Source organism: Agelaius phoeniceus, chromosome 7 (genome assembly GCF_051311805.1).
Source record: "Agelaius phoeniceus isolate bAgePho1 chromosome 7, bAgePho1.hap1, whole genome shotgun sequence".
NCBI lineage: Eukaryota > Metazoa > Chordata > Aves > Passeriformes > Icteridae > Agelaius > Agelaius phoeniceus.
The window spans coordinates 35,562,829-35,586,367 of record NC_135271.1 but is presented as its reverse complement, the minus strand read 5'-3'; the positions used below and the strand labels follow the sequence as shown (position 1 = coordinate 35,586,367).

General features: G+C 61.2%; 3 protein-coding genes across 8 annotated transcripts in view; 1 reads left to right on the top strand and 2 right to left on the bottom strand.

The window, feature by feature from the left end:
* The window catches only part of TNS1 (tensin 1), a 69,129-nt gene extending 60,487 nt beyond the window's left edge, over window positions 1-8,642 (bottom strand). For 2 of the 6 annotated variants that reach the window (XM_077181583.1, XM_077181584.1), the window contains exons 1-3: window positions 8,419-8,559; window positions 1,647-1,761; window positions 474-511 (exon numbers count right to left, since the gene is read on the bottom strand). In XM_077181583.1, coding sequence (XP_077037698.1) covers window positions 474-511; window positions 1,647-1,761; window positions 8,419-8,514 — 249 coding nt within the window. In that variant the 5' untranslated portion in view covers window positions 8,515-8,559. Of the gene's footprint in view, window positions 1-473; window positions 512-1,646; window positions 1,762-5,663; window positions 5,731-8,418 lie in introns of those variants that run through there. The other 4 variants (XM_077181580.1, XM_077181579.1, XM_077181581.1 and 1 more) reach the window with 4 other exon arrangements.
* Window positions 8,643-10,518: 1,876 nt separating this feature from the next.
* Window positions 10,519-17,649, top strand: RUFY4 (RUN and FYVE domain containing 4). Its single transcript, XM_077181577.1, is given in 12 exon segments — window positions 10,519-10,573; window positions 11,341-11,445; window positions 12,389-12,450; window positions 13,207-13,313; window positions 13,651-13,776; window positions 14,049-14,155; window positions 14,304-14,447; window positions 15,060-16,098; window positions 16,174-16,280; window positions 16,910-17,056; window positions 17,166-17,353; window positions 17,356-17,649. Coding segments are annotated over 10 exon segments (2,130 nt in total). The 5' UTR covers window positions 10,519-10,573; window positions 11,341-11,445; window positions 12,389-12,404; the 3' UTR covers window positions 17,475-17,649.
* A 1,078-nt stretch (window positions 17,650-18,727) lies between these two features.
* On the bottom strand, window positions 18,728-22,176 carry LOC129122604 (C-X-C chemokine receptor type 2-like). Its single transcript, XM_054636537.2, has 2 exons — window positions 21,980-22,176; window positions 18,728-20,130 (listed from the first exon to the last, which is right to left on the bottom strand). The coding sequence occupies exon 2, from the start codon at window positions 20,123-20,125 to the stop codon at window positions 19,049-19,051; it is 1,077 nt and encodes a 358-aa protein (XP_054492512.2). The 5' UTR covers window positions 20,126-20,130; window positions 21,980-22,176; the 3' UTR covers window positions 18,728-19,048.
* Between the last annotated feature and the right edge of the window lie 1,363 nt (window positions 22,177-23,539).

The following is a 23,539-nucleotide window of genomic DNA, read 5'->3' as shown; positions in this document are numbered from 1 at the left end:
TCCCCCTCTGCTGGTGCAGCAACTGGATAGACAGACACCACTGGGCATCCTCTGTCTCCTGCCAGCAAGATCCGCCCCTGGCTGGGCATCGGCAGAGCTGCTCAGCCTGTGTGCACGCAGCTGGCAGGGCTCAGCCACGGCGCATGGCACCCACGTGCAGCAGCACTCACCCTGGCAAAGGGCACCCCGCTCCAGGCACTGGGGCACAGATACCTGCTGGTCTGCTCTGACAAGGGCTGCACCCCAAATCCCAGCCTTGTACACAGACAGGCACATGCTGTCAGTGACCAGGCAGCAGGATGGCACTGTCAGCCTCACCCAGTGGTGACACAGTCCCACCATGACGAGCCCAGAGCCACCAGCCCATTTGGGTGCCCATCCAGTGGGGTCAGCTGGCATGGACCATGGCATTCTTCCTCTGAATCCCCAGCACCCGCAGGCAGGGCTGGGGACACCTCAGGACACTGCCTTACCTTGGCTTGGCACTTGGTGTGGCAGGAGAGCTTGCAGCCTGTGGGAGAGAGAGGGAGAGAGGGTTATTGGAGGCAGGAGGGGGAGCAGTGCCAGGGGGCAGCCTGCAGGCACCCCACATGCAGGGCAGGAAGGAGGGGAACCCAACACTGCAGGGCACTGCAGAGCACCTTGGCACTGGGCACTGCCAGGACGTGCACATGCGTGCAGGGACGCCCACACCTCACACTGGTGCACACACATTCCAGGTGGCACCAGCACAGCACAGCGGCAGGCACACAAAATGTGGCTCTGGGGCACACACGGTGCCAACATGCCAGTGAGTGTGTGGGAGTGCAAGCCCCCATGCCCAGGGTGAACAGCATGGAGGCAGACCATGCACACAAAGGTCTCATGGGGTCTTATGGACACTGGCATGACTAAGAGCACCACAGGGGTGCTGCCATTGCTTGTGCTCCTTCCCTCCATCCCATGCACTGCTGCTGCACATTTTCACCCATGCCCTGTGGAGGGCACGTGCTCATGGGCAGTGCAGGCTTGTTTGCCACTGCTGGGGACACACACTTATACAGGGCACCACTATGCTGCCTGAATAGCCCTGCAAAGACACATGTCCCATCCCCAGGGGACACAAGGGTCCCCACGCAGCACGGCCACGGCCGCACCCCAGTCCCTGTTCCCCTTGGGCCTGTTTCCTGCAGCACAGGAAGCCTCATTGTTCCCGTTTCCTCTGTCCGCCCCTCGCACGGGGCTCAGCAACACCACACACGTGCGAGGGCTGGCGGCCCCACCTGCGACCCACTGGGTGCCACGGGCAGCGAGCACAGCTCAGGGGTGACACCCACGTGTGTGCACAGACCCCCACCCATGCACACATACGTGGTGGCCGCTGCACACTCACTGCACGTGCACGAAGCTGACACACAGCCACGTACACATGCGACACCTCAGTGTCTCCATGGGCCACCCTGGCCCCCCAGCCACCTTCCCACCCACCGCACACACTCTCTCACAGCCACAGCTCTCCCTCTAACACACAGGCACACGTGTGTGCACAGACTGGCACAGGTTCCCACATTCAGACCCTTGTGCATGCAGACATACACACACACCCCCAATGTCCTGACCTCCCCGGCACGTCCCCATGCACCCGCGCTCCCACAGCCCCAGCTCACCTCTGCAGGTGCTGCCCTGGCGCGTGATGGCCTGCCGGCAGATCCCGCAGGCCTTCACCTTCTTGAAGCTGGTCATCTTGAAGGAGTGTGCTGGAGGGGCCTCCAGGTCCTGGGGCTGGGGGAAACACGGGGCTTTGTCAGCAGGAACAAGGTGGCACCAAGACCCAGACACTCAGCTCTGACCTGCCTGTTTCCCCTGGCCAGCAGTTCATCCTCCACCCGTGTCCCCCACACCCCTTCACCTGTGTCCATGTCCTCTGCAGCAGTGGTACAGGGTATGGGCTACAGGATAGGGGGTACAGGGGAAAGAATGGGGGGTATGGAGTGGGAATAGGGGGTACAGGGGAAGGGATGGGGGGGATGGAGGGGTATAGGGGGTACAGGGCAAGGGATGGGGGGGATATGGAGTAGGGATAGGGGGTACAGGGGAAGGGATGGGGGGTATGGAGTGGGAATAGGGGGTACAGTGGAAGGGATGGGGGTATGGAGTGGGAATAGGGGGTACAGGGGAAGGGATGGGGGTATGGAGTGGGGATAGGGGGTACAGGGGAAAGAATGGGGGGTATGGAGTGGGGATAGGGGGTACAGGGGAAAGAATGGGGGGTATGGAGTGGGGATAGGGGGTACAGGGGAAGGGGGGGGGGTGGGGCACTGCCTCCACCCCTTTAAATAGTCTCTGCCGCCCCCTGGCGGTGCGGGCCTCTGTGTAGCGTATGTGTGTGCACGCATGCACACACTTGTGTGTTCATACGTTTGTGCATGTGCACATATATGTGTGTGTGCACGCACAGATTGTGTGCACAGATGTGTATGTGTGCACATGTGTGTGTCCACGCTGTTTGTGCTGTGTGTGAACATACAGAGGTGTGCACAGCTGTGTGCATGCACATGTATGAGCACATATGTGTGCGTGTGCGTGCCCAGATGTGTGCACACTCGTGCCTCCCTGCATGCTGGTACATCTCTGTGTGTCCCTGTGAATACGTGCCCTTGCACAAGTGTCTCTGTGAGCACATGTGTGTGGGCACAGCTGTGTATGTCTGCACACACAGGGGGTGAAAACGCTTGAATGCACATGTGTGCGTGCAAACTCGTGTGCACGTGTGAATGGGCATAGATAAACGTGTAGATAATAAATGCGTGTATTTGCATGTGTGTGGGTACACAGATATGTGCACAAAAACCTATGTGCACAACCGAGTACGTGCAAGTGCTGCCAGTAAGGTGCCCATGCTGGGGGTGTCTCACTGTCATGCTGTGTTTTGGGGTGCATGCCAGGCAGCATGTGCTGAGGTGTGTATTGGAGGGGTGTAAAGGGGGCACAGAGCCCCCTGAGCATGAGCAGCCATGCCCACCCTGTCTGGCACAACCCACAGCAAGAGGAAGCTGATGCCACGAGTGTGACTGAGTGCAGGATGGATCCAAACTGTGCAAGCATGAACTGTGTGTGTTCATGCATGGGGGTTGAGGACAGGGAGGGGTCTTGGCACAGCTGCAGGCAGCCAGTGATCCTCCCAAACTCCCATTTGACTGTTTTTGGAGGGGGGCAACCCTTGGCAGCAGGCCAGCCCTGCCCACCCACCTGCTGCCAGATGAAGACGTGAGCCCCTGTAAATCCGCCTTTTCATGCCAAGACTAATGAGATTAAGCAGAGGCCCGGCGGCCCCCCCTTGCCTTGGCGCCCCGCTCTCCTCCAGCCCACTGCACCAGAGCCAAAAGGGATGGTGCCAAAGTGTCAGGGGGCCAGGTACCTCCCCACAAAATTCTCTGCCTCAGTTTCCCCAGTGCAGACAGAGACAGGAGATGGGCCATGCACGTGCACTGCACGCCCGTGTGTGTGTGTGCAAACACCCCTGGGGCTGTGAGGGTGCTGCACATGTAACGTGCAGTGCATGTGTCATGGCACTGCGTGCACATGCACACCTGCAGGCACACATGTCCCCAGCAGCCACAGCAGAGCAGTGGCACGGGCTCATTGCTCCCATACACAGGCCCATGTGCCACTGTGCCCACACTCACACGGGTTTGTTCATGTGCCTGCAAACCTCTGTTCCCTGGGCACCTGCTCCCACAGGGCCGCTCACAGGTGGTGCCTTGGCAGCCCCCTGAGCTGGTGCCACCCTGCTGGGTGTGTACACACACACACACACACACACACACACACGAGTGTGTGCTCAGACGCGGCGTCACCCACCCGGCAGCCGTGGGAAAAGCTCCCCCAGGACAGGGGCTCCCACGCCGCAGTTGCTGGGTGACAGTGAGACCTAATGATGCCATGAGCTCCTTTGCATATGCAAAGCAGCATCATTGCTGCAGGGCGCCCCGGGAAGAGGCCTTGCCCCCGGCTCCCAGGGACCCACTGGGATGCACAGGGATGCCGACACATCTCCCATGCACATACCCCCCGCTCTGCCCTGGCCTCCATGGCTTCATTAACAGCAATTATCCTCACTAGTGAAAGAGCTGGCCCTTTGATTCCCACACCCCCAGAGTCTCTTCTGTTTGTCTCATTGCCAACACCATCACTGTGCCAGAGGGGGACCAACACAGCACCCAGCTTTATGCCCCCCCAGGACCCTGCTGCTGGAGGGGCACTCTGCCCACCCAGTGCCACTCTGCCAGCCAGGGAACCAGCCCATCCCACAAAACAATCCAGTCCCAGCTCCATACTGGCAGCATCCCAATTAGCCTCCCTGCCCCCAAGGCTGGAAACTGTTGGGGGGATGCAGGGGCATGGGCTGGAGGGCTTCTTGGGCACATCTCCTGGATATCCACCCATGGGTACCCACCTCCAGGGACCAGCACCCACATGGTGCAGGAGCAGGGGTGCAAAGGCATCCCTGGCCATGGGGCCCGCCAACATGCAGACCAAAGGAGGCTGGAAGGGGACCCAGGTGTCCTGGGCTGGAAGAGGCACCAGACAAAGATGCCAAATTAATCAAGAGCTAGGAGACCTGGGTTCGTTGCCCAGCACTGCAGAGTGCAGTGGCAGCGGGGGGGAACCTGTGACACCCAGTTCCCCTGAGGCTGCAAAGCCACGGTGGGTGGAGGGCACCAGGACACCTGAGTGCAGCCTTGTAGGCTCAGGTCCACCCAGTTTTGCAACCCGCTGGGCCCCGGGACCCAGCCTGGTGAATGGGGAGAATGCAGAGTCCCAAACCCCCATAACTAACCAGATCCCCCCCAGGTTTCCGAGTTGCCCTTCCCTCAGAAGGGCAGATGAAGTAGCAGATCCCCTGCCCCAGGGAATGGTGGAGCCCCCGGCCAGTGACGCAAGCTGGACATCGTGGGGGATCAGCCTCCCACCCTCCCCAAGTCCACAGTCCTTCCACACACAGATCCTTCTACAGCCCAGTATGTCCCGCATCCCAGCCCGGTCCCCTCTCTTCGTGTACCCCCCAGCCTACTGCCCACCGCCACTTCTCTCTCGGGCTGGGTCCCGCTCCTCTCCCCACAGTCCCCGGGCTCCTCCCGGCCCCGCTCCAGTCCCCCCAGCCCCACCCCGATGTCCGACCGTCCCTAGCGGTCTCCGCTCCGTCCCGGTTCCCCCAGAGCCGGTCCTGGTGCCGGTCCAGCCCCGCCAGTTCCCCCTGCTCCCAGTCCGCCCGTCCCGGTGCAAACGCCCCCGCTCCGTCCCGCTGCCCTCGCATCCAGTCCCATCCACCGCCCGCTCCCGGGAGCAGCCCCGCTCCGCGACCCCGCGGCGCTGCCGTGCTGCTCCCCCCGGTGCGGCTCGTACCCAGAGCAGGCAGGAGAGGCACAGCCCGGTCATGCTGCCCGCGGCGCGTCCCCGGCCGGCCGAGCCCCCGGCCCCTCGCTCCGCCCGCCCGCCCCACCCCGGCCCCTCGCCGCCCCTCCGGCCGGGGGAGGAGGGGAGCGGCGAAGCCCCCCCGACCCCGCAGCGCCCCAATCGAGTCGGCCCGGAGGCGTCTGGGACACCCCCCCACCGCCAGCAGAGGGGCTGCGGGGGCCCGGAGTGGGGCTGTGCGTGTCCCAGGCCCCCTCTTCCCCACTCACACACATTTGGGATCCATTTCCTCCGCTGACCGGGGGATACCCGCCACCCACGTCACCCTCATCCCTCCTCCGGCCTCTGGCGGGTCCTGCGGCGGGATGCACCCCCCCCATCCCCAGCCGAGTCCCCTGGGTGGTCCCGGGATGGGAGACGGGGAGGGATCAGCGGACATCCATGCGCGGAGCTGGGGGGCCTCAGCGAGGGGGGACAACCTCCAGGCGGGACGGAGAGCGGCTTGGCAGCCTGCGGCCCTGACGGGAATGGATTTGGCAGGGGGGTGCTCCAGCCACTCCTGGGGGGCTTGGCCGTGCGACACACGGTTCCCCCTCTCTCCGCCAGTGCTGACTCCGGCTCCAGCCTGGAAACTTGTGCTCAGCTGGCCGTGACCATGAGGGTGTGAGTCAGGGTGCGGGACGTGCCAGGGGGAAGGACACACCGACAGGACGAGCCATGGCTGGCATGGAAACCTGGGCATGGAGAGGACGTGGGCACTGTAATGCCCCCCTCCCCATGCCTCGGTTTCCCATCCATACTCTGCATAAAATCGCCAGCCCAGAAAGGAAGGGCAGGGTGGGATGGGGGTAGGCTGCCCTTCCCAGAGACTGGGGTTGCATCTGGCTCCTCCCAAAGTGCAGCATCCCCTCCCCAAAATATCCCTGTCCCATTGCCCTCCACCCCACCACTATGCTGCGCTCACCCGGCCCAGGGTAGTGATACCCCTGTGGGGATGTGCCAGCTGGGACAGAGGACAACACTTCCCACCTCTCCGTGCCAACCAGATCCAGGCTGGGGGGACTGATCCTGCTCACAGCACCAAACAAGCAAAGAGCCACCCCTGCCCACCCCTCTCACACACCCCTCCCCATCATTACAGCCCGTATTAATCAACCTCGTTACTGCTCACAAATGAAAGCCCCGGTGGAGAGAAGTGTCCACACCCCCCCATAAATCACCTCCTCCCATTCACTGCCGTGACAATCCCAGGCTCCTCAGAAGGGCAGGGACAAGGGTCATGCGACAGGGACAGGGTGGCTGCAGGGACACAGCCCATCACCATCATTTTAGGCTCATTTTCTCAGCAGGTGGACACATATGGGGTCACTTAGCACAGGGACTCCTGCACAGGTTCTACTGGTGTAGGCATGTACTCCCAGTGCAGGGCCAGCCTTGGCAGGTCTCCTTTGTGTCCTGGGGTCACCACATCCCCAAGGCCCCCACACCCACTTCCAGCAGAGTGTCTGCACACTGCTCATGTGTGATGTGTACTCTCACATGCACACATCACACATGTCCCCCCGTGTACGTGCTCATGTACACCACACACATAGCCCATGTCACACATGGTGGGTGGGTCCCATGTGCGTGGGTACCTGTCAGCACAGAAAGGTCCAAGACACCACTCTGTAACGGCTCACACCAACAGAGAGCCCTGCTGCTGCTGCCCCCAGCATACACAAATGTGTTAGGGGACACACACCCCATGGCAGCTCCATCGAGACCTCCTGTGCACCCACACCCCTGTGAGCTGCAGTTCACTCTCACCTCAGCCCCATCTGCATGCCCATGAACACACATGCACAGGTACACATGTGCTACAGCCCCCCACGAGTCCATGTCCTCACACCCACATCCGAAACACAGGGACAAAGTGGTGGACACAGGACTGCACAACCACCAACCCACATCTCACCAAAGCCACCCACCCACCCACAGCCCTGACCACCCCCCAGTACTCCCATCAGTTCATGGTCCTGCGTCCCCGGCGCGCTCTGGGGTCCCCAAGCAGTCAGAGGCCTCTCCTTCCTCCAGGCTGTGTCCCTGTCCTGGCATATACTGGACTGTCACCAGCCTGCAGTGACTCCCTCAGGCGCTGCCCGACAGTGGCTTTGGCACCTGCTTTTCTGGCATGGTGCAGCTGAAGTGTCCCATGCCATCCTGCCAGGCACGGGGCAGCTTCCCAAAGACTGAGGAACGAAGTGAGGGTGGCGCAGTGGGAGTCCAGCACCCTCCAAGAGCTTCCCCCCCTCCCCGCCTCAGCTTGCGCAGCCTGGGTGGCAGAGCAGAATGAGTCCCCACAGCAGGTGCTGCATGGGCACGGGGATGCCCTGTGGGGCAATCCTTCGGCACATGGAGCCCACACATGCCAGGTGCTGAGGGGCCCAGAGGTGCCCTACACAAGTGACCCCACAGGGGTCTCACACATTGGGCAAAGGGAGCCCACACTGACTGGGTACTTTATGGGCATGGTGCTTCCCAGTGCCAGGTGTTTACAAGTACAGGGATCCCCCACACTGACCACTTTATGGGCACAGGGATTTCACTTGGGGGTGTTTTATGGGCACTGGGCTTCCCTCATGCACGGCACAGCGTTCCCTTTGTGGGTTCTATAAGGACACAGGGACACCCCCTGCCTCTACGGTCTCTCTGGTTCTATAAGGACACAGGATCCCAGCAGATCCCTTAGAATGAAAGGCTGTACAGCAGATCCTCTCCAGGCAGGCACTGCAGGGCTCCTCGGGTGTGGGAAGAGAGGGTCACAGTGAGACGCTGGGGGGGGGGGGGTTGGGGGGGGGCAAAAGGAGGGACAAAGGACATGCCCTGCACCCGGGCATGCATATGCAGGGTTTAACCCCCAGCTGCCCGGAGCAGGCAGGGCCAGCGGCAGCCCATACCCCACTCCCCGCACCCCGGAGCCCCCCAGCCCCGTGTCCCCCTCAGCCCCTAACCCTAACGCCGTGCCCGGCGATGCCCCCTTACCTCCCGGCGGCGGCGGGCGCGGAGGGGCAGGAGACAGGACACCAAGGACTTCCCCCAGCCAACCAAGGTGGCAAAGCACCAGCTCAGCCGGGTCATGGTGCCCCTGCCAGGGGCTCACCCGGCGGGGAGAGGGTGCAGGGGCCGACCCCTGCCCAGTGCACGCTCGGACCAGCGGCCGAACCCAGCCGTGCGCCGGCCGCAACAAGCTCCGGTGGCCGGGCAGTGCCCCCGAAGTGCCCAGCCCTGGGCACGGGGCCGTGCGACAGTGATGTGCTGGGGGGCTGCGGTCCCACCGGGCCCTGTCCCCCCCGCCGGTTCCCCAGCGTCGCCTGCGCGCTGGCAGCCAGGCAGGGAGCACCGTGCCCGCCCCTGTCCTGCAGTGCTTGGGTGGGAGCCAGCTTCGACACGCTCCCCCTCCTCCCCCTCCTCCTTCTCCTCCTCCTCCTCCTCCTCCTTCTCCTCCTCCCGCACACGGGGCTCGGGGCTTTGCACCTCCGGCGTTCACCCGCCTGCCCTCCGGGCACGGCATCCCTGGGGTGGATGTCAGACCTTAACAGGGTCCCCCACTCCGGCGCCGTCAGTTTTGGGGGTGCAGAAGGTCGCACACGGTGGGTTCGATTGCAGCTCAATCCACGACCCTCTCCCCAACCCTGCCTCAGTTTCCTTACAGTACCGCCTGCCCACCCCCAGCCCTAAGTGGCAGTGCCTACACACGGGCGGGGGGGACTTCCCTCCCCTCTGCCAGTCCTCCTTGTATCCCACCGAGCCTCTCCTCAGGAGCCTGAGGACACAATCAGGGACTCCCCACACGGTGCCCTTGCATTGGGGTGTCCCCAAAGCCTGCCTGGCTGACGTGACATGCTGTGGGCACAGAATTACTGTGGGGAACCTCTCCCTGCAGGACAGCTCAAACCTGGGCACCTCCGCCTCGCCATGGGCCTTGCACAGGGCAGGGGAACAGAGTAACAGGGTGCAGCCCCCTGGGCACCGCACACCTCCATGCACCCATCGAGGCGGTGCCAAGAGCAGCAGGCAGCAGCACCCCTGGATGCTGCCATGACGCCATGCTGGTGCCGGGCAAGGACCCATCCCCACGGGGCAGCTGCTGGTGCCAAGCGTGGGCAGCGGCCATGCCAGGCATGGGCACTAATTGCATTTGCCTTGGGAAGCCTCCCAGCAAGCAGCAGCAGCAGGGTGGGGGTGCAGGAAGTTTGGGTGGTCCCCCACACTTCACAGCTGTCCCCCACAGCTCTGTCTGGCACCCTGGCGGTGGTAGAGGGCTGGAGGGCAGAGGGGGCCGGTGAGCCTCAGGGAGGTGACATCACTGCTGGCTCCACGGTCCCCCACCCCCATTTAATTAGCAGATGGCCCCCGGCTCCCCCCCTGCCCCCCCACCCCGGCGGGCAGCGCCAGGCCTGTGCGGGGCCATTAGCTTTATTGGCTGTGCTGAACCGGGGCCAGGCCTCGTTAATTGAATTGCACCCACGCCAAGGATGGGTGAGAGTCTTCTCTGCCCCCCCAGCCCCTGGCACCCTCACCCTGGCCCTTGGCTGGGGCAGGGAGAGGGGACCCTGCTGCCAGGCTGCCGCAGTGGCGCGACGGGCAGGGGCACGTTTCCCCTGCAGGTGTTGGGGTCCTGCCCTCGCAGTGCCTGGCACAAGGCACGGGGGTGGTGCAATGAAGGGCACACACTGTGCCCTCTCAGCCTCACACCCACGCCAGCCACACATGTACAGCTTGCACCCACACACGCAGCCACATAGCCGTGCTCACACAGCCTGCACACACGTGCAGTCACACGCACACCTGCACACGCATGCACACACACACGTGGTGATGCTGCTGCTCCACTGCCACCCAACACCCTGCCCAACCCCTATCCAATATGGGGTGCTGTGCCCCCTGCCCACAGTGGCACACACTGCAGGCTGGCATGGGGCAATGGGGTGCTGAGGAGGCTGGGGTCACCCCGAGTACTGACAGTGGCTCCCCTCTGCTCCCCAGCTGCACCTACAGGCCAACACCCACCCCAGAGCCAGGAGGGTGCTGGGAGGCCCAGGCTCCCACTCAGCATCACTTCCTGCTTTCACTTTGGTGTCGAGCGAGGCCTGGCCGGGGTGACAACTGTGTCCCCAAAGATGTCCAGGTGACACAGGTAAGGGCAACCTGCTCTACAAGGAGGGTCATGGCAGAGGGTAGGACATGGGCATCGCTGTGGCCATCCATCAAGATGGTGGTGGGGAGCAGGATGGCAGTGGGTGCCCCTGCCTGGACTGGTGGGATGGGCTGGCATCACCTTTGACCTCCCCCCCACAGGGGTTTTCAGCCCCCGGTCGAGAAGGAGCCCACAGGACAGGGCTGACACAGTACAGGGGTCCAGGCACAGTGAATGAGGTGCACTGCTGGGTTGGGGGCTCCTCAACAAGATGGAGCCTTGTCCATAATGCTCTGGAAAGAGCTCCCACACTGGCTCTGGGTATAGCCCCCATGTGGAGGCCAGATGATTGGGGAGGGTTGTGGTCCTTGCTAGGGGGGGCTGCAGCTCCTGCAGGGGTCTCTGTGCCCATGGGCTGTTGTGCATGGGGGTGGCCTCTGTGCCAGGGTCTGCTGCTGGCTGCTTCTAGCAGAGTATGGGTCCTGGACCCCCTCCACAAAAACTGCAGGCAGGTTCTTCAGAGCATTCCTAATTTCCAGTCTTATTGGAGAGCATCAGGGTCCCCCCACGTCTGACACTGTCCTTCCTCTGCTCCTGCAAAAGCTGCACAGGGGGACCAGCCTTGCTGACCCTTTCCCCAGAGCTGGCACCCCCCAAAACAGGGAGCCAGGTGCTGGAGGCTAAGCTGCAGTGCCTGATGTGGTGTGGGCCAGGCGGGCTGTGGCTTCTGCAGCCCCACCGACCTCCCACACTTCCTCCTGCCCAAGGTACAAAAGGAGAAGCAGGCAGGCACAGCGTGGGCACAAGGACATGCCAGCGCACCCACAGCACTCAGCAACCGCCCCGGGGCAGCACACAGCTCCTGGACACAGGTAAGGGGCTTCTCCTCCCAGGGGAAACTGAGTACAAGTGGGGTGGGCAGATGCAAAGATAGCTCATGCGAGGTCTCTCAAGGGCACTGGAATGGGAACACGGGCAGCCCCAGACCTGTGTCCTGCTCCCTCACTGTGCCGTGGTAGAGGGCACAGGGCACTCACACGCTCGGGCACGTTTGGGCACACCAGTGCACCCCCTCCTGTGAGTGCACATGCACCCTGCTGGGACACACACCCCGCCCGCAAAGTGCTGCCCCACACCAGCCACAGTGACAAGTCACAGACCTTCCACCCCCATGGGCTACTTCCCTCACCCTGTCCCCAAGCTGCCACCCACCCCAAAATCACTGCACTGTGCCCTGTGGCCCCTCACCTCATGCCCGCAGCTCACCCAAAACCCATGCCAGCCATGCAGGCAACAGGCTGTGCCAGAGGGCTCTGCCTAGGGAGCTGAGCTCAGGGGGCTGCATCTCAGGGCTGGTGTGCCCCCGTGCTCAACCACCCAGAAGCCCCCGCATTGTTCGTGATGTGAGTGAGGGAAGCGAGAGCAGAAGCAAAAGCAGCACTTCCCCTGCGCCAAACCCACATCCTGAATCCTGGCAAGCAGGGACAGGGATAAGGACAGGGACACAATAGGGATGTGGTGGGCTCAGTCCCTGGAACTCCCCAAGGAATGGGAGCAGAGGCTGAGAACATACAAGGGCAGGGCACATGGAGAGCTGAGAGGGTGCAGGATGGGACACCTTTGTCCCCCCATCTGCTCTATCCTATATAGTGGGGGAACATGGGCAGGGTAAGGGGTGCCTAACCTCCCCTCTCCACCTTAACAGCAGGCAGCTCTGGGGTAGAGCTGAGGGGCAGACACTCTCTCTGGGACAGAGTTTAGGAGTGCCAGGGGAGTGCCAGCCTGAACATCTCATCATTGCCCCTGCCTCTGCAGATCCCTGTAAGCAGCCATGGCAGGGGAAGGGGAACTCAACCGTGTCATCAAGGACCTGCAGAGTAAGTGTGCCAACCAGTGCCCTGCCAGCATGCTTCCTGCATGGCACATCTCACCCTGGCCATGCCAGATCCCTTCTTGCACCCAAGTCATGGGCAGTGGGGGGTGTGACTGCCAGGGGTGCTCCAGAGAATCCTTGTGCCAACTCTTCCACTGCTGCCTGCTCCCATCCTCACTGCCAGTCCCTGGAATTGGCAGTGCCCAGGAAGTGGCCATGCTCCTTGCTCCCTCTGCTCCCCTCCTTCATCCCGAGTTCTTTTTTCTCTCTGAAGAAAAGTAGGCTCGGTGGGGGATCTTATCACTCTCTACAACTATGTGAAATGAGTGGGGGAACATGGGCAGGGTTGTAGCCAGGAAGGAGTCAGTCTCTTCTCCCCAGTTACAAGGGTTAGGACAAGAGGAAATGGCCTCAAGTTGTGCCAGGAGAGGTTTAGAGTGGATATTAGGAAAAATTTCTTCATGGAAATGTTTATCAAGCATTGGAACAGGCTACCCAGGGAAGTAGTGGAGTCACCACCCATAGAGGCATTTAAAAGACATGTGGAAGTGGCATTTGGCTACATGGTTTAATGGTCGATTTGGAAGTGCTGGGTTAATGGCTGAACTTGATCTTGGAGGTCTTTTCCAACTTAGATTCTATGATTCTATGGTTTCATCCACCATGAGAAATCCCTGAGGCTGGCCGTGGTGAGGCAGTTGAGGGAAGAGGGGTAGGATGGGAGAGGGTGCCATGCCAGCCCAGCCCTGCCATCCCGCAGAGACCGTGGCCGAGCTGAAATGCAGCTACCAGGAGCAGAACCTGCCGGTGACAGACGGGAGCCGGGAGCTGCACAGCCTCTGTGCCCAGCTAGAGTTCCTCCTCCAGGTACTGCTGCTCCTCCATCTCTGCTGCCCCCTGCCTCCTTTCCCCTTAGGCACAGCTGAGAGCAGAAGGGACTCTGAGTTAACCATGCAGGGGATGGAGGAACCCCACCCAGCATTGTCTGGCCCTGGGCATCCCCAGCCACCTGGACCAGGTTCTCCCTAATCCACATGTGTAATTACATGTGCTGCAAAAGGGAAACTGAGGTATGGAGTGAAGAGAGGGACATCTGGACCAATCCTGCTGGGGGAGCTGGATGGATTCCAGCCCCACAGGGGACAGGCTGGGGGGAGCAGGGGATGCTCCCAAAAAAAAAAGTCCAAGCTTGTACCTTTGCCAGTTTGACCTCAAGGAGAAGAGAAGCTTCTTTGGGCAGCGCAAGGACTATTGGGACTTCTTGTGCCAGGGGCTGGCACGGTGCCGGCAGGAGCATGAAGGCATTCACTTCGTCACCTCCCTGGACAAGGTGGGCATGGGCTGGTGGGATGCCCAGGGACTTGTGCACATACATGAACTTCTGCTTGCTTGTGGGTGCACACACACCTCTGCACAGGCACACACTCGCTTGGGCACCAAGCATTTGCCCACTGGTGCTATAAACGGTTTTGTCCCCTCTGGGATCCCCACTGCACCCCAGGCTGAGCCCTGGGGACCCTCTTTCCCTGCATGGGCTAGGAGGGAGGTGTGTGGAGGGGCAGACTGGAGTGACAGGGATTGATAACCCCCTCTCCCCCACAGCTGAAGACCCCTGTGGGCAGGGGCCGAGCCTTTCTGCGGTACTGCCTGGTGCACCGGCAGCTGGCAGAGTCCCTGCAGCTCTGCCTTCTCGACCCTGAGAGCCTCTGGTGAGAGCAGGGGCACACTGAGGGCATGCTCCTGGTGGTGGGGGACATGGCCAGGGTGGGCAGTGCCCTACAGCACCCAGTCAGCAGAGGTGCTGCAGGCACGTGTGACTGTCCAGGGCATAGAGGGATGCATGTTTTGTGGTTGCAGTGAGTGGTACTACGCCCGTAGCCCCTTCCTGAGCCCCAAACGGCGAGAGGAGATCCTGGGCAGCCTCTATGAGCTGGACGGTGTCACCTTCCACCTGGCTCTGTACAGGAGTGACCTGGACACCGCCTGGCCCATGTTCTCCGAGTGAGCTTGGGGACACTGGGGGCACCAGGGGCATTGGCAGCACTGGGGATGTCAAGGGCATCAGAGGCACCTGGGGCTTAGCATTGCAGAGAAGCATGTGTGCATTGCCCCACTGCCCTAGACCCCACAAAGCACTCCAGATGTGCCAGCTCTCAGTGGAGGGCACAGTCCCTGGCACCATCATGCATACCCTGCCTGTGCCTGTAAACATGCCACATGCATGTGTACACACACACAGAGCCATCCTCTGCTTGAGTATATCCCTGCTGCAACACCATGACACTGTGACATCTGACACACAGGGACACATGTATGTGCTTGCACACCCTTGCCCCGGGCACACTTGTGGGGGCATCATGGATGCAGCTGTTCCAGCACACTCACACCTGTTCTGCTGCCCACACACCCGTGTGCACAGACTGTCACAAGCACACATGCTTGGGTTGATGGATGCCACATGTTCTGTGGGTGCTCAGGCTGGTGGCTGATCCCCTGCTCTGCTGCCCCCCAAATTCCTGAAGGCTGCTGTGCCCAGCAAGCCTAAATGGAGGGTGGTAATGCGTTTTCCCCTTGGGGGTGACCTTGTAGTCCTGAGCCCTGTGTCCCCTCTAGGCCACTGGTACGGCCCAGCCTGGTGATCAGGAGCAGCCCAGCAAAGACAGCCCTGCAGACAGACAGGATCAGCACTGCGGCACATGGATGGTCTGATGGCACTGGCCATCCCACTGTGGCACTCCATGAGCCACCAGCCCATCCCTCCCCACCCACTTTGGCTGCCCTGCAGGCAGGGAGTGTGCAAGTGGAAGATATAGAGGAAGATTCAGAGGATGGGGAGATGAAGAAGGACATGGAAGAGGAGGATGAAGAGGACGTGGAGGAGGACGACAGTAAGGATACAAAGGAGGTGAAGGTGGAGGATGTGGAAGTGGATGTGGAGGAGGATTTGGAAGAGAAGCATGAAGAGTTGGAGGAGGAGAAGGAGATGAAGGATGTGGATGTAGAGGAACTGGAGGATGCACATGGCACTGGCAAAGCAGCCCAGCCTGGCATGTCCCCCCTGTCCAGTGGCACAAGGTGCATGCTGGGGTCCCTGTCCCTGGTGCCCAGGCAGCCGGGTGGGACAGAGGAATCCCTGCAGGCGCTGGTGTCGCAGCTCCGGGCCGAGCTGGGGCAGCGGGAGGCGGCGGCCCAGGCGCTGGCGGCGCGGCTGGCGCGGGCGGACCGGCGGCAGCGGCGGCAGGAGGAGGGCAGTGCCCGGCGGGCACAGCTCTGGGCACGCCAGGAGGAGGCACTGCGGGAAACCAACACCTTCCTCCAGCGGGCACTGGAGGCAGCGGTGGCAGCGGGGGAGCCGGGGGCACTGGCACGGGCACAGGAGGAGGCACGGGGCTGGCAAGAAGTGGCAGAGGAGCGGGGCACCCAGCTGGCCAGGGCGCTGGCAGAGACGGCGGCGCTGACCTCGCGCCTGCAGGAATGCCAGCTGGTGGCGGCAGGACGGACGGACGTGCTGCAGGATGCTGGTACCTCAGATGAGTTGGCTGCCGTGGAGGAGGTGCTGCGGCAGGCACTGGAGCTCGCCCGTGGTCTCCAGGACCTCCCACGAGCCCCACAGGCAGAAGGGGAGCCCAGCACGGTCACCAGCATGGCCATGGTATGGGCAAGCCCAAGGGAATCCCGTGGTGGGGTGGGGTTTGGGGTCCAGGATTGAGCCCCCGCTCTCCCCCAGCGCTTGGCCAGCCTGGCTGCCTCAGCACAGGAGGAGACCTGGCAGAGCCGGCAGCAGCTCCAGGCCCAGCGACAGGAGATGGCACGGCTGCAGGAGGAGCTCAGCAGGTCAGGCAGTGACCCCTTCTTCCACCACCCATCACCCCAGAGTGGGACCTCCTATCTCCACCTGCCAGAGGGTTTCCCAATGATGTCCTGCTTGGACACAGCCAACCAGTAGCTGGGGATAGGCAGGGGGAGGGAGGGAGGGAGGGAGGGAAGGAAGGAAGGATTTGAGGGGGGAGGACTGGAGGGAGGGGTCAATTTGGGACTGATAGGTGGGTGGAAGGGTAGGTGGGCAGAGCTGGAGTGGTTTGGCGTTAGTAGATAGAGGGAGGGAAGGAGGGATCAATTTAGTGTGAGTGAATGGAGATGGGACGGTGGATGGAGAGAAACAGGGATAAATTTGGGGTGAGTAGATGGGTGGGTGGGCAGAAGACTAGAGGTAGGGATGTGGAGAAGGATGGATGAACAGAGGGAAAACGGATGGGTGGCCGTGGAAAAGCGGATGGGGAGAGAGCTTGACGATGGATGGGCAACAGCAGAGAAAAGAAGGGAGGGAGGAAAGGAGGGAGGGAGCGAGGGAGAGAGGGAGGGAGGGAGGAACCAGCGGCGGGAGGTTTATCCGCATGCATGGAGGGACAGAGAGACGACCAGCTGGCAGACAGGGAGACCGTGTCGGCACTGTCCCGCGGCAGGGCCCGGCAGGACGGTGAGCGCTGGGCATCGGCGCTGCAGCGGGCGCAGCGGGAGGCCCTGGAGCGGGAGGCCACGCGCGGCGCCGAGCAGGCACGGCAGCAGGAGCTCATCCGCGACATGAAGGGGCGGCTGCTGGAGCTGCTGCGGTGAGAGCCCCGGGGACTCCACGCAAGGCCAAGGGGACCCACACCCCTTTGCCCAGAGGAGGGCACCAGAGCCCAGGCGAAGGTAGTGCTGACCTCTCCCCTCTCGCAGGGAGAAGGATGCCCTGTGGCAGAAGACGGAGGGCATTGACGCTCCGGTGCCCAGCCCGGTGCCCCGCGACCCAGGGCTGTGTGCCCGCTGCCACAAGGATTTCCGCCTCCTCTCCCGGCGGTACAGCTGCAGGTGGGCTGGGAGGGGAACGGGGGCTGGCTCTGGCACCGTGCGGGCTCAGCTCTCACCTCCTGCTCTCTCAGCAGGCTGTGCCAGGGCAAGGTGTGCCACACCTGCTCCGTGGACATGGGCAAGCACGGCCGCTGCTGCCTGATTTGCTACCAGCAGAGGCACCCGCAGGCCACATGAGCAGGGACAGCAGCCCTGGCACCTTGTCTGGGACACCTTCCACCCTGGCTGCCTCCTCTTGGACTTACTGGGGTGTCCAGGGCCTGCACGCAGGTCCCGCTGCCCAGCATTTTGGGTTTGACATGTGTCTTTCTTGCGGCTGGTCCACAAAGAGGAAAACTACTCATTTCTGCTACCCCTGTGTCTTCCGTGTCATCCATCGGTCGCTGCCAGATTGACACTGGGGTTGGGTGCGGGTGGGGAATGCTGCTGTGGGGGTGTTCAAGTTCTCCTGGGGGGAAACCATCCCCAAAAAGGGTGTCCTAGCTGCAGCCAGGGTGAGCCACTGCCTGCACCATCCCACAGTGGGGAGAGTAGACAGCTCTTGGCCAACAGCTCTGGCTTCCTACCACACTGCAAGCAACCACTTGGGCAAGAGGTTTCTCAGATGCAAAGGTGATGGGCTGTCCTGGCTCAGCACCCCCACTGACTCTGCTCTGCCCCAAGTCTCCAGGGTTCCCACCTGGGTACTTGGGACCCCCGTACCCACCCATGAGCCAGTGCATGGGTGACATCTGCTGATGTCCCCATGGTTATGAACCCCTAGGAACCCGGATCAAGGTCAATGGAGGAGCAGTATGGGACTCCAGTGGAGAGATGTGTAGATGTGTAGGTGTGTAGGTGGGTAGGTGTAGGGCAGACATCCTGAGGCTTGGCACACAGAGTGGAAGGAGACTCCTTAGCAGGGTCACAGTCCCCTCTTCAGCTCCTTGACCCCAGTCAAGTGTCAGCCCCAGTTGCCCAAGCCAGGGCGGAAACATCCCGGTTGTGTAAGGCACAGGTTCCCAGCCCTTTGCACAACAATCTCCTGACACCGTGGCTGGCGGGGAGAGGGGGTGCCTGGGGTGCTGGTACCCTTCAGGCAGGGGTCACAGGGCTGGCTCGGTGTGAGGGGCTGCTCAGAGATCTTTCAATGATTTGCTCTGCTGGGGCTGAGATTGGGTTGGAAAGGGAATGACTTTGTCCCCAGGTGGGATACACTCCACATAGAGATTATCGAAGTGCCAGGACCTGTCTGGGGAGCTGTAGGAAGCAAAACCTGGGCTTGGGTCCCCTGTGGGGATGTACAGGATGCTGAACCCTGTCCTGGAAGAAGGGTTACCCACACTCTGACAGGCTCAGCAGGCAGCACTGTTTTGGCACTGTCGCCAGGGAGGTGCCCTGGCCCTGACCTGCCATGTCCCTTCCCGTGGCAAAGAGGAGGCAGACATGGGTGACAAACCCACCAACTTCTTTATTGCTGGATGGTCATCGGGTAAATACACCATCCCCACAGCAGGCTCACAGAGTCCACAGGGTCACAGGCTTTGTCCCAAAGAGAGGGAAGGGTGGAGAGTTGACATCACTCCCCTGGCAATGGGGTCCTACCACCTTGCCATCCAAGCCCCCTTCCAGCTGGGGTCCAGCGTCCAATCGTGGCCCTGCCCATCCCCATGGCATCAACCACCCACTTTCCAGGGGGCTGGATGAGGATGCTGAGGTGTGTGGGGTGCTTGGACCTGCTGGTACCCACAAGGGCTGGGTCCTAGAAGAGCTCAGAGGGTGGTGGATGTATTGCCAGAGGTGGAGGCATAGGAGGCGCGGCCGTAGCGGGCAACAGCATCCTTGCTGATCAGCCCACGCTGCGCCAGGATCTTGAGGAAGCTGTTGCGAAACTTTTGACCGATGAAGGCGTAGATGATAGGGTTGATGCAGCTGTGGGCAAAGCCCAGGACCTGCGTGACAGAGAGGGCTGTGTCGATGCTGTTCCTCCTCTCACAGGTCTCGGCAATGGCACGCGTCCTCATGAGGGTGTCGCTCACCAGTGTGATGTTGTAGGGCAGCCAGCAGATGAGGAAGACCAGCACCACAGCGAAGATAACCTTCATGGCCCGCTGCTTCTGGGCATTCTTGGTCTGCAGGAGGGTGTGGATGGTGACGCCATAGCAGAAGAGCATCACCAGCAGGGGCAAGATGAAGCCGAAGGTCTGCGGCAGGATCCGCAGCACCACCCGCCACTTGGCCGTGTCCTCGCCACTGATGCGCTCATAGCACACGGTGCCGTTGTTGGGCGAGCGGAAAGCCTCACGGAAGAGCAGCACCGGCAGGGAGAGCAGCGTGGAGAAAACCCAGATGCCCAAGCAGACAAACTTCACCCAGTGCCTCTTCTCAGTGGCAGCCCGTGTGGCGTAGACGATGGCCAGGTAGCGGTCCACGCTAATGCAGGCCAGCAGAAGGATGCCACTGTAGAAGTTGGCTTCCTGCAGCACGGAGATGGCTTTGCACATCACAGTGCCAAAGACCCACTCGTGGGCTCGGTAGGCTGCCCAGAGCGGCAGGGTCAAAGCGAAGAGCAGGTCTGCCACGGCCAGGTTGAGCAAGTAGACGTCGGTGACGGAACGGCTGGTGTGGATGGAAGTCACCACCAGCACCACCAGCCCGTTCCCCACCACACTGAGGATGAAGACGAGGCAGTAGATCACCACCACCAGGTACTTGTTGAGGGCAGAGCTTTCAGGCCGGCACGGAGAGGATGAGATAGCAGTGTCAGGCATGGCTGTGCTGTAGTCATAGGTGTAGTTGTAAAGGTACAAGATGTTGGAGAGATCCCCACTGTAGGACAAGGACTCCATTTTGCCTGTGAAGCACAGAATGGCATGAGCTGGGTGGGGTGGCAGTGTTGTGGACCAGGGGTGACAGCATCTCTGGGTCCTCTGGCATTTGCATTGTCCCCCAGGTCCCCTCCCAGCCAGTGGGCAGCAGTCCTTCTTCACTCCACTGTGATGGAGGACACAGCATCCACACTGTGGATGGTCAGTACTGCAGGTAAACACTGCTCCTCAATATACCCCCTTGTAAAACACCCCCTGCATGCCTCAGTCTCCTGCATCTCACCCCAATCCTGTTCCTTTCCTGACTTCTGTGGAAGAGGTTCCCCCACAGAATGATCATCTTTTCTCAGTTTGAGAGGCTTCCCCATCAATGTAGCATCACATCCCTCCAGGAGACATCCGGCTCCTCCAGAAACCCTGGGCTACCCTGCTTACTGTGGGTCCTTCAAAAGCCTCTCAGCTCTTCGGCCATCTCAGGGCCCCTCAGGCACCTACAAAGTTCTTCAAGAACCCCTGTAGCCTCTCCACCCCCTCAAGCATCGCTGCTGTGATGCTTGGAACGGAGCTGCCCCTCCTGCCACCTCAGCCAGCAGCAAGGCTGTGGTCATGGTGCCTGGGCAGCAGCACTCAGGAAGGTCTGAAGGTGTTTTTGTGCCCTTCTTCCACCTGGAAACACTGGTTTTGCTCCTGCGGGAGTGGTTTCAAGCCCCGGGCGGAAAGACATGTCGCACTTTGCAGGCAGCTTTGGAAATATTACATCTCTGGTTTTCCTGTTGCTCAGCTGGGCACTGCCGTGTCCCCCCGTGCTTGGCCTCAATGGGGAAATCACAGGTGCCAGTCGCTTTTCCTGTCTCCTCACACATAGGAGACGGTGAGCTTGCTCCGTTCCTGCCTCCCCAAGGACCACTGGCTTTCAGTCTTCTCCCAGAATGGATCTGGACTCTTGTTTCACTCTGGTTTCACCCCTCTGTCCCATTTCTGAGCCCCCAACCCTTCCAGGGCTTGGAGATTCCAGGACTGCTTGGGGTGCTGAGTCCCCCCAGTGCTGGGGGCTCCAAGCTGGCCCTGTTTGAACCCAAACCATCTCTGGAACTGACTTTCCCCTTTTGCCTGATATGAACTCCCTGTTGCAGCTGGGCTGGTGCCACCGCCCAGAAAAATCTGTCCCTGGCTCTGCTTATCCTCTCTTGCAGTGATCCAGGGATGGAAATCCTGGGATGGTAACCCCAGGGTGGTGATGCTGGGATGCTGAGACATCAGCATCCCGGAGGACTGCAACCAGGGATGCTGCCAGTGCTGATGGGGGAATGTCCTCCCTAGTGGGGCTCCCACAGGCACGGGGCAGAGCCTGATGCCAGTACTTCCCCTGCATCTATTTCTGGCTGCTGCTTTCTGCCTCCCCACTCCAAAATTCTGGTGGTTCCTCTGGAAACATGTATTCCCTGGGTACAGCACACACAGACACCCCACAGCTGGCCCAGATGAGAGGAACAAGCAGCACTCCATTTCCCCTCCTGACCCTGGCAGGGCTTGGGGACAATGGGGTGGCTCTGGGGCTCCCAGTGGGGAGGAAAAAGGGACATGCCATGGGGAAGGATCCTCCTAGCTCATCACTGTGCAAGGAAATAGGAGCAGGTTTTTTCCCCACGGCACCCGAAGTTGATGTCCCTGGAGACTATGGAGGGTTTGCACCCCAGATGAGCCCTCAGCACAGCCTTGGGCATTCTCACCCACCACCTTCCTCTACCAAGCAGCCTCTTGGGCAGCTGCAGCAACCCACCCCAGCCCCCAGAGTGGAAACTGATGGGGCTCAGATGGGAGCTGTCAAAGCCCAAGGAAAGCCACAATCTCCAGTGGCACACCCCACGGACTCACTGCTTGCTGCTGTCGCCGTCCCCTCAAATGTGGAGTCTTCTCCTGATCCCAAGTTGTTTCTCACTGGGAAGCACACAGGTACAGGTTTAAATCCAGATGTCACCTCCAAAGGGCTCCAGTACAAAGTGTGGTGGGATGCAGGGCAGCCCCAGACCCAGGGATCTCTCCAGCCGGAGGATCCCTCACCTGCGCCTGCAGCTGTGCCACCTCCCAGCACCCCTTCCCTCCACCGCCCACTTTATACTGCCCGGGGAGGAAATGTTGCAAAATCTTCTCCCAGAATGAAGCGGAAGTGGCAGCCAAATGGACCCTTCTGTGGTCCCCCCAGATGCCTTTCCCAGTCCGAGGGGAGCGCGCAGCCCTCTGTCACCCTCCTGTCCCATCCTGTCCCAGGATGTCCCAGGCCATCCTGCATGGGGGGTGCACCCAGGGGTTCATTGCCATCCTTGCGATGATGGACCCCGGGGGTCTCCATCTGGGGGTCTCCAGTTTGTCCCCAGGTCCTCCATGGATGAGGGCATCCCCTTCAAGGCACCCCTGTGTGCTGCAGTCCCCCCAGGAGAGCAGAAGGTCTCCAAGGCCATGGCCAGTGGGTGATGGCAATGCAGGGCTCTGTGCCTCAGTTTCCCCACTGACAGAGCAAGGGTGGTGTCAGCATTTGGGGGATGCACAGGGGCGCTGCAAGGCTGGTTGCCTTCTCTTGGGGGTTGCTGTGGGGGATCCCCCTAGAGTAGAGTCCCATGTTCCTCCTGCCCTGGCTGTGCCTTGCCAAGCTAAGCCAAGCCAAGCCATGCCATCAATGCCACCAGACAGAGCCGTGCCCCTGTGCCAGCCCCACAGACTTAGGGAGTGCTGTGGCTCTGAGTGCCCCCATTGCTTTTAGGGGAGAACTGCACACAAGGGCATTCCCCATGCACCCTCATTAATCTGGGGCTCTCACAAACACTGTAAGCACCCCCATCCTCACAGCTTTCCATGCTTGTCAGTCATAGGGTAACCCACGTTTTGGGGCACCTGGTAAGTGCCACCATCATATGCCTTGGGTATCCCCACAGACTCAAGGACACTCCTATTCTCTGTGGGAACACCTGCCCAGTTTTGGGCAAACCCCAGCTCCAGGGCACCATTACAGCCCCCCTAGGATACCCCCATTCCCTGTGTCACCTCACATTTTTGAGTCCCTGTAGCTGTGAAATTATCCATTTTGCAAGACACCATTTTTCCCTGTAAGCACCCCCATATTGCGGGGGCACCAATTCTTACACAGACCCCCATACACTGGGGCACACCTGCTGCTTCCTAGGTCACTCCTATAATCCTAAGGGCACCCCACTGTTTCGGGGACGCCCAACACGGTGAGCATTCAATTAACGGGGGGGGGGGGGGAACCTCACACTCTTGGGGACTTCCAAACCGCAGGCACCCCACATATCCCTGCCTCACCCCGGCTGGCCGTGATGCCCATACCACGAGGATCCCCCAGTGCACCCCTGCACTTGTGTCCCACCCTATTTAGGGCACACCCCCGTGTCCCACCGCATTCGGGGCACACCCCCGTGT